Below are 19,383 nucleotides of genomic sequence, written 5' to 3' on the forward strand. Positions count from 1 at the left end.
GCACAAAGGAAAGTACAGCAGTAACACTCCGGATATTATGGGGCCTGTCCAATGGGACTGCGATAGGGTGTCGCCTAAGATGTGGGATATACAGCAAATCCATGAGGAAACGTGTTTTGTGTTCCCCAGAGCACAAAACCAATGACTGATTTAAAGTAGATTTATTATTATTATTATTATTATTATTATTACATTTCTTAATTGCAAGAGGTAGTCTTTGGAGGCGCAGAATACAAGCAGCCCTTTGGTAAGGTAAAGGTAAAGGTACCCCTGCCCGTACGGGCCAGTCTTGACAGACTCTGGGGTTGTGCGCCCATCTCACTCAAGAGGCCAGGGGCCAGCGCTGTCCGAAGACACTTCCGGGTCACGTGGCCAGCGTGACAAACTGCATCTGGCGAGCCAGCGCAGCACACGGAAACGCCGTTTACCTTCCCGCCAGTAAGTGGTCCCTATTTATCTACTTGCACCCGGGGGTGCTTTCGAACTGCTAGGTTGGCAGGCGCTGGGACCGAACAACGGGAGCGCACCCCGCCGCAGGGATTCGAACTGCCGACCTTTCGATCGGCAAGCCCTAGGCGCTGAGGCTTTTACCCACAGCGCCACCCGCGTCCCTTGGTAAGGTAGCATTGTACTTCAACCAATACTGAGTTAAACACACAACAGAAGAAAGGGGGAATCTCTCATTTGCCACACCGAACTCTGGCATGGGCAGATGTTTCTGCTTTCTGCAAAGCTCAGCTTGGCATGCATTCTCTGCCGCTCACAGCACAAGAAACTCTTGTGCGATGCTAGGCAACCAGCCTGGCCAGAATGCCAGACCTGAGCAGATTTGTGGAGAACTGTGCAGAACACATTTTCAAAGAAAACTTATGCCATATGTATGCATGCCATGACCTCATTGACCTACCTGTCTGCCTGATCTCCTAAGGAACCTATGAATATGGCAAATGCGTTCACTTTGGGGTTGATGGTCAAGGCTTGAGCAAACCGTGCTGCGGGGATGCCGTATCGCTCAAGGTTGGCATCGCTTAAGACTATGACGAAGTACTCGTCTGCCTCTTCTTTCGCAATCTCCCGAATGGCATGCTCTGTGCCCTCCAGAGTGTGGTCGCCACTCATACAGAACTGTGCGTGGGCATGCATTATCTGAGGGGGGGTGAAAACATCAACGAAAAGAGGCACGGAAATGAAAAACAAGGAAGCAAATATTTCAGCACCCGCTAAATGGAAAAGCCTATTGCATGTGAATTCATGTCCAGATTCTAGTTCAGACGATAAAGCAACTTTTTGATTGAAAAAAATGGAAGGGTAGCACCTTCCCATTTCTCCACAGGCAGCAAAATGAGATGGGACACTCCTGGGACACAAATATGGAAAATAAATGGACCCGTGAACCAAAAACTTACCTCACTGGGAACATAATATAAGATTTGTGGCACTGGCTTTCTTAAGCAAACCCCCAGTGGGCTGAAAAGGTGTGGTGGAGTATATGCACCATGTCAACCAATTTGGAATTAAAGAGCACGGGCCTTCATTTCTGACAGCATCGCTCCAGAGCAGAGTAGGAAAAAATGAACGCCATCCATAACCGGCCTTTGCTGGAAGGCTCAAAGTGCGTGCAGAACAACCAGGTGTCTAGCGTTTATTTCAATAGTAAAATATGGGATATGACGCCTTAACAACAAGAGATGAGAATTTGCAGAAAAATAAAATGTCTTGTGGTTCCTTAGAAACAAAAGGATTTGTGAAGTGTTATCTTCAGTTGGGGACGCGGGTGGCGCTGTGGGTAAAACCTCAGCTCCTAGGACTTGCCGATCGCATGGTCGGCGGTTCGAATCCCCGCGGCGGGGTGCACTCCCGTCATTCGGTCCCAGCGCCTGCCAACCTAGCAGTTCGAAAGCACCCCCGGGTGCAAGTAGATAAATAGGGACCGCTTTCTAGCGGGAAGGTAAACGGTGTTTCCGTGTGCGGCTCTGCCTCGCCAGAACAGCTTCGTCACGCTGGCCACGTGACCCGGAAGTGTCTGCGGACAGCGCTGGCTCCCGGCCTATAGAGTGAGATGAGCGCACAACCCTAGAGTCTGTCAAGACTGGCCCGTACGGGCAGGGGTACCTTTACCTTTACTTTTTATCTTCAGTTGACGAGATTCATTATTCGTGCCTATCTCCATGCGCACACAATTTTTGGAGAAAACCCATTAAATGCGAGAGGTCCAGGTGGTCTGTGAACCCTCTGCAAAGCTCAAATGCATAGAAGAGAACTATAACTACTCACAAGAGTAGCAACTGGTGAGAACAGGGAAGGAAATCCGTATGTTAAAGGAGGCCATTCTAGAAAGTCACTCCATAAAAACAAATAATATACTGGCAGCCACTGTGAGAACAGGATTCTTGATTAGATGGTCCAGTGGTCAGATCCAGTAGCTTCTCCTTACGTTCTTATATTCAGATTCCTAAGTGCCAAAGGTGGGGGTTTTTTACAGCATGTTTATACTTTCACACTCCCTGTCCCGCTTGGTTCCCTTTCCGGCATACCAGGCACTACACAAATGTCTAAGAATTTCATCCAGTAAAGGTTTACCTTCAAAATTTCCAATCTTTGTTTATTGTTCTTCGGAACATTGTCATTTTGGACCACGGCAATGTTAAAACCATCTCCCGAATGCCCAGTGATGTCATACTGCATGGAAAAGATTTAAACATCATTTTTAAGCATCGTCCCCATAATAAAATGTATGTTTTATCATAAGGCACCGATCACAGTTTGGAGCCTTGAACCACCATTTGCCACCCACCAATTTCTGCGCTATTAAAAAAAAAATACCCTTGTGCTCACAGGCGAAAGTACAAATTAAGGCTGGAAGAGGCACATTTTATGCCTTTAGTTACATATTCAAATTCTTAATATTGATTGTTCAGCCCTTTTAAGCAGACCACAACAGCATGTGCTTTTCAGCATCAGCTTCCATGGACAGATCAGACAAATTCATACTGGAATACCAGGGGAAGGGTTATCTTTTAAGCTGTCCAGTGTCTGACTGCCTATATTTCTATGAATATTAATTTTATTTGACAAGACCTATATGCCACTTAATCAACAAAAACTAAGCAGCTTACATAAAAAATATAAAATATTCATTTAAAAATACTGATAACATTAAAGTTAAAACCAAACGGACAGAAAATGCATAAACATTGTACTAGACATGTAGTAAAAGCATGATCTGGCCAACAGACATTTAAAATGTTTCCGGGTAAGAGAGGGATGTTGAAACCTCTCTTACAAAGACAGAAGGGAGTCCGATTGCACCATACTCACAAATCTTTTGCACCATTAGCTTTTGTGGACTAGAATCAGAGAACCAGAGAGTTGGAAGGGATCCTAATGGTCATCTAGTCCAACCCTCTGCAATGCAGGAATCTTTTTGCCCAGAGTGGGGCTCGAACCCATGAAACTGAGCGTCTCATGCTCTACTGATGTATGAAAAGGTCTGGGGTAAAGGAAGGCACATGAGATACTGCATTTTTCACTCTATAGGACGCACCGGACCATAGGAGGGGGAGAACAGGAAAAAAAATTCTCCCCCTCTCTGCGCAGGGCCCCTTCAGCGAAGCGGCAGGAGAAAAGGAGCCCCTTCCATTTCTCCTCCCGCTTCACTGAAGGGGCGCTGCGCAGAGAGGGGAAACTGTGCAGCGCCTCTCCAGCGAAGCGAAGCCTGGAGAGCGAGAGGGATCGGTGTGCACCGACTGCTCTCGCTCTCCAGGCTTCCGACGGCCATCTGCAAGCCTTTGGAGCGCGGCGGGAACTCCTGCTGCGCTCCGAAGGCTTGCGGATAGCTGCCTGAAGCCCCCGGAGCGCAAGGAGCCTCCATTCGCTCCATAGGACGCACACACATTTCCCCTTCATTTTTGGAGGGGGAAAAGTGTGTCCTATAGAGCAAAAAATACGGTAAATAAAGCTAAAGTTAAAGCTATATTGATGCAATATGCTGAAGCCTCACTACTACCAACATTTAACATGAGCATTTTAGACACTAAAGCTAGAGGCAAAACGCAATTGATTTTTGTACTCTGCAATGCTCCCAAACAATGGTGGTAAGACTGCTTTTTGGTTTCGTAAGAGAAAGAAATGTCTGTTCCTTTTGCGAGCAGAAGTGCGGTCTACGTATTTCTACTGGAAATGGCCTACTGGAAAAATTAATGCTGAAAAGTTAATAGGTTCATGTGCAAATCACCTTAAATTTCTGCTCGTAATTCTCAAAGGCTTCCATAACCATGCAAACAGCTTCCATGGAGCGCTCCAGCCGCCCGTCCACCCCGTTGAAGCGGTACATGCTGCCAGAGACGTCCACGACCAGGCGGAGGCGTTTGGGCTTTTGCTGAGGGCTCCCCAGCTTAAAGAAAGCAACAGCAAGTCACGTTGGTGAAGGGGGTGGGGGAGCTTCAGTCAAAAGGGACGAACAGTTACGTGCTAGCTCAAAGGGCAGATTTAAAGAAATGTTCTAAGGCAAAATTGGTACAAAAGTACTTAGGTGAACTGGGCACAAATCCTTCTGATTACTTTTTCAGGTACCTTTCTGAATCACTGTTCTAAGAGCAGATGAGCTACTTCTCTGCTACCTCTGCTTCTTTATTTGTGCATTTAAGACGGACCCGAAGGAACAATTCTCTGAAAAGTAAGGGTTAGCTCACTGTTTTGTGAATTGCACATGGTCCTCATAAAGGTCGCGGGTGGCGCTGTGGTGTAAACCACTGAGCCTTGGGCTTGCCGATCGGAAGGTTGGCGGTTTGAATCCCCGCGACGGGGTGAACTCCCGTTGTTCAGCCCCAGCTCCTGCCAACCTAGCAGTTCAAAAGCACGTCAAAGTGCAAGTAGATAAATAGGTACCGCTCCAGTGGGAAGGTAAATGGCGTTTCCGTGCGCTGCTCTGGTTCGCCAGAAGCGGCTTAGTCGTGCTGGCCACATGACCCATAAGGTGTCTGCGGACAAATGCCTGCTCCCTCGGCCAATAAAGCGAGATGAACGCTGCAACCCCAGTCATTCACGACTGGGCTTAACTGTCAGGGGTCCTTTACCTTTACCACCTCATAAAGGTATTGTGATCCTGTTAAAGTGTTATGGAAAACACTTCTTTTGAGATATAGTGCTACCTTGGTTCTCAAATGCCTTGGTACTCAAACAACTTGGAAACCAAAGACGGCAAACCCAAAGTAAGTGTTCCGGTTTGCTAACATTTTTCGGGAGCTGAACGTGCTCCGTTTTGAGTGTTACGCTTCCATTTTGAGTGTTGAGGTCTGTCTGTTTTTGCTATTTATTTTGCCTTTCTGTTTTTGCGGCTTTTTTTGTTTTGTTTTTGTGACTGTGTGGAACCCAGTTCAGCTACTGATTGATTGATTGTGTGACTGTAGCACATTATTTATTGCTTTCATTTTATGGATCAATGGTCTTGTTAGATAGTAAAATACATGTTAAATTGCTGTTTTAGGGGTTGTTTTTAAAAGTCTGGAACGGATTAATCCATTTCGCATTACTTTCTAAGGGAAAGCGTGTCTTGGTTTCGGAATGCTTTGGTTTTGGAATGGACATCCGGAACGGATTGAATTTGAGAACCAAGGTACCACTGTATTGAGAAAAATCTACTGAATAGATTTCTGGATTTAAGTTGCCCATACTGGAAACAAAATCCAAGAAACATCTCATATAAGGTTCTGCAGGTAAAAGTCTTTTTTTTAAAAAACCAACAACACTAAAATCTCAGATTCAGAATTCATTCCAAAAGCAAATAGGGATTTTAAAAAAAACATGCATTATGGGGATAATTCGGCTTTGTGTTGCAAAGCTTGTCTGCGGACATTACAACCTTTAAAATGGGATTCTGGGCGACACTGCACTCAGACTATAAAGTAGATCATTTTAAAAGTGAAGCGTCTGTTTTAACACTTTCTGGCATTGCTCCTGGATCTGAAAAGGTATTTCATGACACATGAAACAAGGCAAGCCGGAATACAAATACCAAGCTGCTTACGGAGAGTTTGGCAAACAGATAAAAACGCTTAAAATATTTGTTTTGTTCTACTAGCTTCCAGTGTCATTCTTCACTGAATCACCATTCAAGCATTTTGTTTTGAATTCTCTTCTTCTCCACTGAAAGAGAGATGCTTCTCATAATTTGGTTCTTTGTCCCCATTATTTATTATTTACTTCAATCCAGAAGACCCAGAACAGACATTATAACAAGAGGGTGGAATTGCGAACACTAAGCTCTCTGGAGTTCCAACAGTTGCAGGCCTAGGACCAGAGGCCTTCGTACATCGACACATCCAAGCGGAGGCCTTCATGGTCAGCCACGGGAAGGAAATTCCCCAGGAGGGCACACAGCCAGCAAAGAGAGCCCAGAATGTGGCTGCTGATTCAAGTTGCCCATTACGATGCTCATATATCAATTATCTCCATATTCTGAGGGCCAAATGGCAGAAGAGCTAGCCGACCTAACTGGAAGAGTCCGTGACCAGAAGGAGGAGGAGTATCACGAAGAGTGGATTAAATTTAATGATTATTTAGTTACATATGTTAAGTTAAACTAACTGAAAACAGCTTGCAGATACTTAATTGGCTTGGGATTTTATTTATGATAAGTGACGAATTAATATGTTTAATTTCATAAAGTGAAGATTTAAGGATGTTAATGTTTAAGTTAAATTTTATAAGAATTGTGACTTGGAAAACCGTTAAAAGGATATGCAATGAAATTCAACCAAGGAGAAGCGGGGAAGTCACTTAACAAAGTTAATAAGTGTAATTTTCAATAAGGTTATGATTTATGTTTGTTTGTCTTATGTGTTTGTTTGTTTATAATACTGTGAAAATCAATACAAAATTTTGAAGGAAAAAAAAACGAATGGCAGAAGACTGTGGGAAATCTGTAACTGGGTCTCCTGCTATTCTTTAAAAGTGTGCTACCTGCAGAGAAAATAGCAGCTTTGGAGAGGGCAGTTTTATGAGGAAAATGGAGGGAGGGGAGAAAGAATCAACTTCTTCCAGCAGCACCACAATCCTTATCAGATTCCTCCTCACCACCTCCAGCAGCTACTTAGTAAATAAAAAAGGGAAGCTGCTCTAATCCCAGACCTCCGGCTGTCATGTCTGGTTGCACCCTGGGTCCAGAAAAGGTAAAAACAGCTGACTCAATATCATAAACGTGAGACTGAGAAAAGTTGCTCTCAAAGGCATGTTTGGAGACAGAGTTACGTCACAGAGTGTAATGGGAAAAGGTGTTGCTCATGCGTAAAACTCCAAACTGCCTCCAAGCAGGTTATATAGCTCAAACTTCCCTGGTTTGACAGCGCCTCGCAAATGCCACTGTCTTAATCACTGCTAGATTCCGTCAGTGGGCGTTTCCTGAACTTCTTCCAACATAAGAATTCCTTAACCGCCAGTCTCCGCCTAGCTTCTCTGCGCGGAAGCCTTCTGCGCAGAGTAGGCGTGCCAAGCGGAGGTCCTGCGCTCTCCCCACTGATCTCACTGGAAGAGTCTCGGAGCCTTCCCTCCGAAGTACTCTCAGCCTCCCCTTTCTTCCTGGTGTCACCTTGGTTTCCTTCCCCAGCCGAAGCTCTCCCTCTCTCCTTGCTGGTTCCCTCCCCTGCATCCTCGGAGCGTCTTCCCTCTCCGTTGATCTCCGATGTCAGTTCCCTGACACAGAGCTACAGCACAAAATGAAATGAGCACAAACGATGTCAATGGGCTCCGCAGGAGAACTGACTCCATCCCAAACATATTGCACAGTGTGATTCTGGAACCTGCATGGAGCTGCATGACAGCCACAGTTGCCTCCCAGAACAGGCAATAATTCTTTGGAAATTCACTGTGCCAGACTCTAGGGGGGTATGTTGGCTGGGCTACATTTAAGTTGCAACGCAGGCTCTGTGCAAGCTCTGCCTTATGCATGAATAAAATGTGTGAATAATGAGGTGGGTGGGCAGAATTTTGTAAATTACACCAAATTACCCAGCAAAATGTTAAATGGACTGAGAAAAGCGTGTATGCCAGGAGAACAGTTGGTGTGCATGCACTTTAACTTTGTCTCAGTTAACTTACTTGTGGGTCAAGATCTCCCCGTCGCTTATAGATAGTTTTTTCTCCTGTCAGACTGTCAATTATCTTGGCATCATCTAGTTCTCCAACGGCCTGGTTCCTGAGCCACTGTCTTTCCTTTCCTTTCGCCTGTGAAAAAAAGGAAACACTTGTCTTTAAGATTATCTTCTTTCTGAAAAGTCTTTGGAAGTACTAATGGGACTTCTGCTGCAAATTCTACAATGAGGTTTGGCACAAATATTCAAACCAAAACACGAATTGGCAAGTATTTAGGAACACAGGGCTCTGCCTTATCCTGGACCCAGACATTTCCTACCTAGAGATGCCAGGAATTCCAGCTGGGACCTTTTGCCAATGAGTGACAGCCCTTTTCCATTGATAATCGATCCTTCCTATCAAACAAACTGTTAATAGTTCAAGTTGTAAGGCTTAAGTGATGATGGGCAGATGACACAGCAAATACAGTTAGCAAATACAACCCTCAAAATACAGTTAGCTTTCAGTTACTGACATAAGTAACTGGACTTTGAGAGACGTGTTAATAGCCGGCCATCACTTAAGCCACATGTAGTACAGTGGTACCTCGGGTTACAGATGCTTCAATTTACAGACGCTTCAGGTTACAGACTCCGCTAACCCAGAAATAGTACCTCAGGTTAAGAACTTTGCTTCAGGATAAAAACAGAAATTGTGTGGCAGTGGCGCAGCGGCAGGCCCCATTAGCTAAAGTGGTACCTCAGGTTAAGAACGCTTTCAGGTTAAGAACGGACCTCCGGAACGAATTAAGTTCTTAACCCGAGGTACCACTGTACAATGTCGTGACTTGCCCTGTTTCACTGGTCTAAGGATGTTTTGTGACTCTGAGCAGGAGGCACTATTGTGTGCATGTTAAGAAGAAGATAAGTCCAGACCACGTCTCTGTGGCATCCACTGTCCATTCAGCCACACGAACCTCCAGCTTGAAGCAGCACCACACAGGCACAGGTTTATCGCCTCAGTGAGAACTAGTCCCAAATAACGGGATCATACACCAAATAAGCAAGTTGTTAAGTTTCACAGTTATACGAGTTTTTTCCTCCTCCTCTTTTTTTTACAGGCAACAAAGAATGTCTGGTTTCTTGGTCAGATAGTTTTGCTACACATTTCCCAGGAAGACAATGCAGCCTCAGGAAACAGGGCATACGACGCTTTCCCCATGAACTTAAAACAACCTTTTGTTAGCCTAAAGGAAAACGGATGCGCTTCCTTCCCTGACGTTGTGGCAAGGGCTGCTCTGCGTCTCTAGGCCCCAGGGACCAACTCCTGAGCCCCTGGTCCTGAGGGAGGGGGCACAGGGCTAGCGGCTGCTGCCTCCCCCCCCTTCTCCCTCAGCAGTCCTGAATTGGGGAGCCCAAAGCCTAAAACGCAATATATAACATGTAACAACAGTAAAGTGTCTTCAAAAAGAAGATTTTGATCATATTACTATTACTACTACAGTGGTACCTCGGGTTACATACACTTCAGATTACATACGCTTCAGGTTACAGACTCCGCTAACCCAGAAATAGTGCTTCAGGTTAAGAACTTTGCTTCAGGATGAGAACATAAATTGTGTGGCAGCAGCAGGAGGCCCCATTAGCTAAAGTGGTGCTTCAGGTTAAGAACAGTTTCAGGTTAAGAACAGACCTCCAGAACGAATTAAGTACTTAACCCAAGGTACCACTGTACTACCACTACAAACAGAATTTTGAAGGTTTCTTCACTTACGACCTGGAATAACTATTTGGGTTTTTTTACATAAAAAGAGAAGTAGGGCAGGGAGGAAGCACACTGTCTTAACAATTTGGGGGCACAATCAGGCTCTTCTAATCTCTACAAAGTATGAGCTCCTCAGATTTTGAGAAAAAAATATTTCACTGCACACTTTGCAAATGGAAGCTTATCTTGATTCTCTTTGTACATTTCTCATTCTCTGCCTGGCTTTCAGACAGCTAAACACAGATGTCAAGAAAGATCACGCCATGGACAAATAGCTGAAACACTCCTGGAGCAGATGTAAAGGGTCACCCAGCTGAAAGCATTATCTGAGCACAATGGCACAAGTTTCAGGGATCAGTGAACTATGACACGAATCACCCTCTCTTTCAAAACTAGATGCAGCACCTCCTAAAGCAGCAGCGGGAAAGGGATGGACAATGGCCCAAACGAGGTCACAGGGCCATTTCCCACAAGCTCCACCCACCTTCCCGGCATCTGACATTAGATATAAGGTCAGGTGTGGAGCAGGGGGAAAAACGCAGCTCACCTGACCTCATGGCAAAATCAGGTGAGTGACGGATGGGGAGCCCTACCCCCCTATCAAAATGGACCTGTCAAGGGTGTTGGGGGAGCTCAGGGTCCACCTATATATTTACGGCTGTCATTCCAATATTCTAACCCCTGGCCACAAATAAGCTTAGCCCTGGTTCATACATGCACACATTAGGGAACAGAAGGTTTTCAATGCCTTTCCATTCTGTGGATTCCCTGCATTCTGTTCTCCCTTTCGGTTTAATTTAATAAATTAATTTTCGAATTCACACGTTCAGAATTTGCCAGTTTCCACATGTATCATCCACACATATTTGCATTGATTAAAATTCACACAAAATGGAATCTTGGACGGATCTTACAACTCCTTTCTGAGCTGCGATTTAATTTGTGCGCAAATATGTATGCTGTGTGAGCACATCATGATCCTTTTTTGTGCTGTATGTACACTGCCAGTAAGGGATGTGAACTGAAAACTGTGGCAAACTGCACATGCACAGAGGTCTGAGCAAAATGTGGAAATAAAAAATGGGAAAACAGGGAATTTGATGGTGCATTGGTGCAGCTTCAGAAAAAAGGCTGAGATGCTTTGGGACTCCAAAATGTGGATTTAAATTCAAAGCAGGAAGCACCTCTTATTTCACATGGATCTACTGTTCACAGCTATAGACTTGATGGGCAGCAGTGTTACCTCTGCTGAAATGCATAATGTATAGGGGAGGTGAAGAGATACAGCAGCCATGGCAGAAGATCCCTATTGTGACAGCCTACTCAGATATTCAACTTATGTCCAGTTGGTTGGGTCAGCAAGTAATGAATTCAAATATCACAACTCATTGCTAGCTGATTAGTTTTCTACCGCTAGAGAATTTTGAGTGGGACCCGTAAAACAGCTCCCACAAGTCATCCATTAAACCCTCATACCAGAGAGACCCCTCCCGTCTTTTCATATATATTTTCCTTGCCAGTAAGTTGAAAATAAATAATTTCCTGTCAGGTAAAGTGCAGAAAAGGGAGTTTATCAGTTTTTTAAAAGTCAATTAGTACCTGTAAATTATCCAGGATGATTCGGAGTAAATGAACTTGCCGTCGAACAGCTCCAGAGAACCTCTCATATGTAGACGCATCATATTCACTCATCTGGATTTCTTTTAGTCTGAAGAAATGAGATGAATATAGAATGAAATGAGTAAGAGGCATTTTGCACAGCTATAAAAGAGTTGGTCAACTTTCTTAAAACAGGACATACAAGTACGGAATAAAACAGGCCTTCATAGCTTAAGTTCTAAAACAGATATTCTACCCCATTAACTGGGATGGTCCAAATATCAACAGGGTTTGAATCTCAGCTAGACTATTTTTATATTGAACTCTCACATCCTGAAATCTGGCTTGTCTTATACTTGTCAAGAAGATATAGAAGTGAAATCAAGAAAACTGAAGCATTCAGGTAGCCACTTTGATTTCCTTCACAACCGTATTTTTCGCCCTATAGGGCGCACTGGCCCATAGGGCGTACCTAGGTTTTTTTGGGGGGAAATTAAAAAAATATATATATTCCCCCCCCCCAGCCACGGGGCTGGGGCGGGGGAAGCCCGAGCTTCCCCTGACCCCAGCCCCCAGAACAGGCTGCTGCCCGCAAGCCTTGCAAGGACTCGCAAGGCTTGCGGACATCTGCCCGAAGCACGGGGCGTGCTCCGGAGCGCGCCCCGTGGTTCGGGCTGCAGACTGCCGCCCGCAAGCCTTGTGCGCCTGGCGGGACCTCCCGCCGGGCTTGCTAGGCTTGCGGATAGCTTCCTAAAGCCTGGAGAGCGAGAGGGGTCGGTGCGCACCGACCTCTCTCGCGATCCAGGCTTCAGCGAAAGCCTGCATTCGCCCCACAGGACGCACACACATTTCCCCTTCATTTTTGGAGGGGGAAAAGTGCGTCGTATAGGGCGAAAAATATGGTATATTGGAGGTTTTTAAACAGAGCTTGAGATTCCTCTCTTGCAGGGAGTTGGACTAGAATTAGGCTGCCATATTTTGAAGAGCAAAAATAGGGACAAATTTGCTGACTTCTACTTTTAGCTATGAATTGCTATGATGACTCTATCCATGACGTGTCCTGGAAAAAGAGGGCATGTGGCAACCCCAGCAGGGTCCCTTCCAACTCTCTACAGTTCTATGACTCTGTCTCACACCTCATCCAGACTTCCGCTTGTCCTGCCACTTTCTCCCGAGGAAACCCAATCTTTAGCTCCGCATCAGAGCATTTCAGTAACAATGCGCCCGCATTCTCCCAATGCGATCACGTGCGTGACAAGCAGGTTTCAAACTAAATAGCACAATATCTTTCAAGTAATGGAGCAGTCAAGACAATTGGTGCAAATTATACATAACTGCTAACAACTTCCTGGGGGAATCAAGAAACAAATCAAGTGGAGAAGGGAGAGAAAGGAGCAAATAATTTACTGAGCAACTGCGCGTGCCTTCTTATGCATACTCATGTTATTACAAGAGCTGAATGAATACCTCCCATGCATAGCTGTCAACTTACAGATTTGAAAATAAGGGACCAGCAGCCTCGAAAATAAGGGATCAGCAGCCAAAATAAGGGATTTTAGTCAGCCAGCAGCCAAACGAAGCCTCAAGCGGTGGTTCCCACAGCGCAGCAACCTGGCAAAGGGGATGCAGCAAGGAAAACCACCGTCGCCTCTCCGCTGGGAAGCGCTGAGCAAAGACGAGTCCCCAGGCAACGCGGCCGATTTGATCAGCACGAGGCATGCAAGCTCCACCCCCCAGTCGTTCTTAGACTCCCTATTGGATGAGCAACACAGTTGGAGCCTCCCTCCTCCCTGGCCGGCAGGGAGGGAGGGAGGGAGAGGAGCTGCTTCCTTTGAAACCCAGGAAATTTAAGGGACATCATCAATAAGGGACAGCAGCGGGACACCGCGCTGGGATAAGGGACTTTCCCGCCAGATAAGGGACGGTTGACAGCTATGCTCCTATGTATTAGCATCATTTTTATTAGGACTGCAGTCTGGGGAGTGGGGGGAGAGTGAACTACCCCTGCTCCCTACATGGTACAGTCCTGATCAGTGTTCCTCTTGTTGCTGCTTAAATGACAAAGATCAGGCATGTTAAATGCACACACATGCATTCATGCATTATCTGCTGGGGCCCTTGATGGATCATGTGTCTAGCAGGCACAAGGGATTTCACTTTATAAACCCAATGCTTCTTTCAAAGTGTCCATTGCATGAAGAGAAATCCATTACAAAGTGAATATTAACCTCTGTTTAAAAGCCTTTTCTCCCATCTCCCTGGCGGCTTTCTTCACCTCTTCAGGCACAGCATCTTTCTCCGCTTGAGACACCTGGTAGACCTTGTGGCCAGCATCCAGTCGGTACGGACCGCCTTTGCCGCCCAGCCCAGCCGTGTCTCTTCCACCTAGAAAAGATGCAGAAACAGCTCTCTTGATTTTGGATGGAGGAGAATCCAATGGCGTTTCAAACGTCTCATGTTGGTGACACACTTTTTAGACATCATGCATCATTTCGTGACACATTTCGCGACACAGTCATACAGTTTTACTAGGAAACCGGAGGTCATACAGTCATATAGCTTTACTAGGAAACCGGAGGTTCCTTTCCAGCCCAGGGAGGAGCGTTTGTGCGATGCACCTACACAGTGCAGCAGACACACTAACGTGTCGCGACACAGTTTGGAAAGCTCTGCCCTAGAGAATGATGAGATCAGCACACTGTCATTTCAAGTGAATTGTTTAGAACTGCATGCTCCATACGCAACAGAGCTTGGGACACCCTAACCACTTCAGCACGTTTCAGGGATGGCTCCTGAATATCAGGCACAAACAATGGTTTTGTACCTGTTCCACCAGCCCACATGTTTCCACCAACATGAGGAGTATTATCTGGATCTATCTTCCCATGCTTAGGAGAGCTGACATCCAAACCGCTTTCTCTCTCGATAGTTATCTGTTGAAGCAAAAACAAAGTCTGCAGAAAAATGATGGTTATAGGATACTCCGCCATGCACTCTTTATAAGGTCCAGGCATAGAACCAACTTGACCATATTACTATTCCTTTGCCCAAAGGATGGCTGATGGAATGCATCAAATAAAAGGTTTCCTGGGAAGGAAAGAAGATCAGGGCTATATCTGGGGCACTGAAAGAGTATGAGCAAGTCAAAACATATAAAGCATCACAGAAGAGTAGCTGTTCAGGGCTCCTTAGAGAAATCAACAAGGAGGGCAGAGAGAATGAAAGGAGTTAATTTGAATTTTGTCAAAATGCTCTTTATGCTCCCTTGCTCCCGAGAAGTTAGGGCACAAAATGCGGAAGTGTCTGAACTTGCTTCTGAGTCTGGATTTGCACCCTAAGATTTAACTTCTTCCACCGTCAAAGGTGCTAAAAACGTGAAACTTCCCGTCAAGTCCAGGGACCTTGCCCTCTCTCCTGGGCAACTCAATTGCATGACCTTGAACCTCACCGCTTCCTTTGATGGGCCAACAGGAATGCCTTCTCTGTTTCTTCCAAAACAGTTTATTATATATATATTAAAGTTATATTTTAGATCAGTAGTGAATAAATGCTTGAGGACAATTTCTATATTCATTTCCATTCTTCATTAGAAATTTGATGCTGAATATATTGGATACATTTATCACCAAACCTATTCACTTTGTTCTCCATCCATGTCCATTATAGATACCTGTAAGCAGCCATTTACCACAGCCTTTACAGAGAACGACTGTAAGGGAAATGCCACTCTATGAATTGTACTGTATATTTATATTTGACCAATGGATGGTGCTGTTGTCCCTCCAGTGATGATGAGAGCAGATAGCCCTGGCAGAGCAAGAACACCAGGAACAGGCCGCCAGAAGCCTTTTTTTTCTCATGACCTGTGAAAAGCATTTGATGACTCCAATAGCAGGAGCACGTCAGCAGTTACACAAGGTTCTGTAAACAGAGAGCATCTTGCTAAAAGGGAATATGGGACAGAAAAGATCACCCAGTGAAAGGAACTTTGCTTCCTGCATCCTGGTTCCATAACCAGCCTACCAGGTGCTGCTGAGGTTTAAGATATATTGTTCAAGACGAGAAACAATGATCATTTTAGAAAATGCAGAAGATGGAGGCTAAAAGAGGTTGCCTGGATATTGTTGGTATTATGGGCTGTGGCTCCGTGTTTGGAGTCTTTACTACTTTCTTCTGCATAGTTAACCTTGCCATCTCCTGCAGACATCTGTGGGGAGCTTTCTCTTCAGATGAGAAGCATTCTGCCTTTTTGTACTTTCAGGCCAGTCTGGCACTGTACCCACATCCAAACCTGTAATACGCTGTCTTCAATCCAGGCTTTGAGGGAATCTGGAGCCATAAGGGAGGTTGGGACTGGAGCCTGCAGAGCGGCAGGCAAAGATAATAATGGCCTTCTGGTAAGTTCAGGGCAGAAATCAGGGCTTCTAGTACTGACTGTAAGCTTCCGTCCTAGATTTTTATAGCTGCCCCATAAGAGAAGCTGTCTGCGAGGCTCACAAAATAAAAGGCCAAAAATTAAAACACAGCATAAAACAATAAGAACCCTAAACTATTAATAAAACCCCCACAAAATGCAAATAAAACACAATTTTAACTGCCAAACCAATTCAGAGCCATTATTTTGAATGCCGTTTTCAGGGGCTGCTTTCCCATTCTGTCCTTGAATAATAATAATAATAATAATAATAATAATAATAATAATAATAATAATAATAATTTATACCCCACCCTCCCCGGCCAGAGCCGGGCTCAGTAAAATTACAGTAAAAACATAATAGAAAAAAACAACACCAATTTAAAATACAGGTTAAAATGCAATTTAAATTGCAGCCTCATTTTAAAAGTAGCCCATAGATCAAAACCATAAGGGGAGGAGAACATAAGGGTCAGACTGAGTCCAAACCAAAGGCCAGGCAGAACAGCTCTGTCTTGCAGGCCCTGCGGAAAGATGTCAAGTCCCACAGGTCCCTAGTCTCTTGTGACAGAGCGTTCCACCAAGTCGGGGCCAGTGCTGAAAAGGCCCTGACCCTAGTTGAGACCATTCTAACCACCTTGCGACTTGGGACCTCCAAAATGTCGTCATTTGTGGACCTTAAGGTCCTCCGCGGGGCATACCAGGAGAGGATTTTTAGGACTGAACACCCCCAGGCCCAGGTAACTCAAAAGGCTGTGTTTCAGCCTAAAAGCACAAAATTTAACCCCTGGAGACCCCGATGTAGAATGTGCTTCTTCGTCTTACCTGCACAGGCCTGCCATTCTCTTCTCCAATCATGGTTCTCCATTCATGGAGTGATCTCTGAAGACTTTCCAAGCTGGTTTCCCAGAGCCTGACATTTCCACCCATGTCAACAGTGACCACACCTGCTTCGCCGAGTGCGGCCAGCAAGACGTCCGTGTCTGAAATCGCCGAGAGCCATGATGTATAGGGAGTCAGGTTCGTTGGTCTGAAAACCAAGGGAAGCTGGTTTACCAAAAGGGTATTTTAAAACTACGGAGAATTGAAAACGGTGCTGAGCTCTGATCAAAGTTAGGGAAGCCCTACGGATTAAAATATTAGTGCAATGACTTCTGTTTGTTGTTTGCGGCTGAGACACATTTAAACATGAAATACCTGGGAATAGGAATATATTTAAGTTTCTTTGTTGTAAGATCCGTAATTTCCAGGTAACCAGCAGCTTCGGGAGGAGTAACATCTGGAAACAGAAGTATTGGAGGGATATTTTATAGTTAACAGCAAACTCTTTCGTATATGTGCTGCCGAAGCGAGCACAACAGCAAACTCTTTCAATAAATCGCATTTCCACATCTCTCAAAAACACTTTATAAAGCTTAATTTCAAAAAAAGAAATGAAAACAAAGACAAATGCTTATGCCTTGAATGTTGAAATATAAGCAAACATGAACAAAACCTGATCAGGCATGACTGAGCCCATCTTAATCTATCATCTCGTAACAAATACTAAAATATAGACTGAGACAAGGATGCCCCAATGGATTTCTTCTTCCAAATTTTTAGAGACTAGCAGAGTTTAAAAGCTGCAAACATGCTTTTTCAGTTGGTATGATAGTTATCTAGCAGCATTAAAGCGGTTAATGCATGAACATACAAGCAGAAGACTTAACTTGCACTTGAACCATTTAGACCCAGGTGGGTTGAACATAACTTCTATACTGACCATAGAGGCAATCGCTCAAGGGCACAACCCCTATAGACATGTGCTGCAAACAACTGGAAAGAACTGATTAGAGAGTTTGGATTTGATATCCCGCCTTTCACTCCCTTTAAGGAGTCTCAAAGCGGCTAACACTCTCCTTTCCCTCCCTTCCCCACAACAAACCCTCTGTGAGGTGAGTGGGGCTGAGAGACTTCAGAGAAGTGTGACTGGCCCAAGGTCACCCAGCAGCTGCATGTGGAGGAGCGGAGACACAAACCCGGTTCACCAAATTACAAGTCTACCACTCTTAACCACTACACCTCACTGGCATTAGTAAGCATTAGCAAGCCCTGCCACAAAGCACACTGGAAATCTCTCTGGAAGGCTTCTGCCGCCACTACAGAATAGTTTCACAAGCATAAGGGCAAAAAACTTGATTTCAAAATAAAAGACCTTTTCTTATCAACGAGGCCTTTGGCTAATTAAATAATCTATGGCCTTTTAAATGCATTTGTGGGAGGGGGTCATTTTTTGTTCTTGCTGTTATGTTATGTATTTTGTGTTTTCATTTTTATGTCGCAAACCGCCTGTGATAAAGAGTGGCATAGAAACATAATTAATTAATTACAAAGTGAGGCTCTTGTTATGCGCCCAGCATCACATACTGTGCATTTACACAGAATCATGAAGCACACGGGCTACGCTACACAACAGAGTACAAAATTCTGTATTTGCCAATTCAGCATTCTGTTGTAGAGATTGCTGCTTCTCAAAGAATCTCACAGCCCAATTTTATGTATATTTACTAAAAGTAAATCACACTATTTACTTCTAAGAACTGCAGCAAGCTAAGTGAACTGTGATTTAGTAATCCCACTCGTGTTACCTTTGGGATAAAGTTCTTTCAAAGGCACATCTCCAGGAGCCAGAACCCTGACCACCTGATTGGCAGCTGCAAGAGTCACACAATTTGGTCGCTTTGCTGCTCCACCTTTGCTGCGCTTTCCATAATACAAGGGATCAGAAGCCAAAGGCTGCCTCTGGCCCAGGACAGAGTCCCTCTTCCAGCTGTAAACCTCATTGGGAGACTGCAAGAAAATCACAAGAGAAGCAGGACGATAGGACTGCACTGCACAACAGAGTATACAATCCTGGTCCATAAAATGAGCAATGAGGAAAAGGGAAATATCAACTTAAACATTCACTTCCTTGAACAGGGACTAATGAAGGCTCAACAGGCTTCTGCAATTAAAAGTTCACCAACTGAGGCTTCTCCTAGCCACAGGGACACGTGTTGTGATGAAATCTACCTACAAAACATCTTTCAAGGTGTGTTAACAGGAACACCTCCTAGATCTTGTTTGGAATGCTGTTGTTAACTAAGCAGATATTTAAATGAAAAATGTATATTACTTTTACTGAAATGTTATATTTAATTTTATCTACAATGCGTTGCCTAATTTCTTAGGTATATTTCAGTTAAATCCCGCTGCACGATCCAATAATTAAGAGGTGGTGGCATATCCTCTCCAATTCTGGGCAACAGACGATGGTAAAAAAAGGTAAGGCAAAGGACCCCTGGACGGTTCAGTCCAGTTAAAGGCGACTATGGGGTTGCGACGCTCATTTTGCTTTCAGGCCGAGGGAGCCGGCGTTTGTCCACAGACAGTTTTCCGGGTCATGTGGCCAGCAGGACTAAACTGCTTCTGGCGCAACAGGACAACGTGGCAGAAATCAGAGAGCACGGAAATGCCGTTTGCCTTCCCACTGCAGTGGTACCTATTTATCTACTCGCACT

At 44.8% G+C, this 19,383-nt stretch overlaps 1 protein-coding gene and 1 long non-coding RNA gene across 5 annotated transcripts in view; both read right to left on the bottom strand.

Moving 5' to 3' along the window:
- VWA8 (von Willebrand factor A domain containing 8) overlaps window positions 1-19,383 on the bottom strand; it is a 92,004-nt gene that overhangs the window by 1,901 nt on the left and 70,720 nt on the right. For all 4 annotated transcript variants that reach the window (XM_053397243.1, XM_053397241.1, XM_053397240.1 and 1 more), the window contains 10 exons: window positions 18,472-18,673; window positions 17,042-17,123; window positions 16,670-16,874; window positions 14,255-14,363; window positions 13,659-13,815; window positions 11,431-11,539; window positions 8,095-8,220; window positions 4,235-4,393; window positions 2,581-2,679; window positions 908-1,146 (listed from right to left, as the gene is read on the bottom strand). In XM_053397243.1, the coding sequence (XP_053253218.1) occupies window positions 908-1,146; window positions 2,581-2,679; window positions 4,235-4,393; window positions 8,095-8,220; window positions 11,431-11,539; window positions 13,659-13,815; window positions 14,255-14,363; window positions 16,670-16,874; window positions 17,042-17,123; window positions 18,472-18,673 (1,487 nt within the window). The remainder of the gene's footprint in view (window positions 1-907; window positions 1,147-2,580; window positions 2,680-4,234; window positions 4,394-8,094; window positions 8,221-11,430; window positions 11,540-13,658; window positions 13,816-14,254; window positions 14,364-16,669; window positions 16,875-17,041; window positions 17,124-18,471; window positions 18,674-19,383) is intronic.
- On the bottom strand, window positions 5,798-7,247 carry LOC128417979 (uncharacterized). The gene is made up of 2 exons (XR_008331635.1): window positions 6,911-7,247; window positions 5,798-6,479 (listed from the first exon to the last, which is right to left on the bottom strand). It is a non-coding gene; the product is annotated as an uncharacterized LOC128417979 (long non-coding RNA).

This window comes from Podarcis raffonei, chromosome 7, assembly GCF_027172205.1.
Source record: "Podarcis raffonei isolate rPodRaf1 chromosome 7, rPodRaf1.pri, whole genome shotgun sequence".
In the NCBI taxonomy this organism is placed as follows: domain Eukaryota; kingdom Metazoa; phylum Chordata; class Lepidosauria; order Squamata; family Lacertidae; genus Podarcis; species Podarcis raffonei.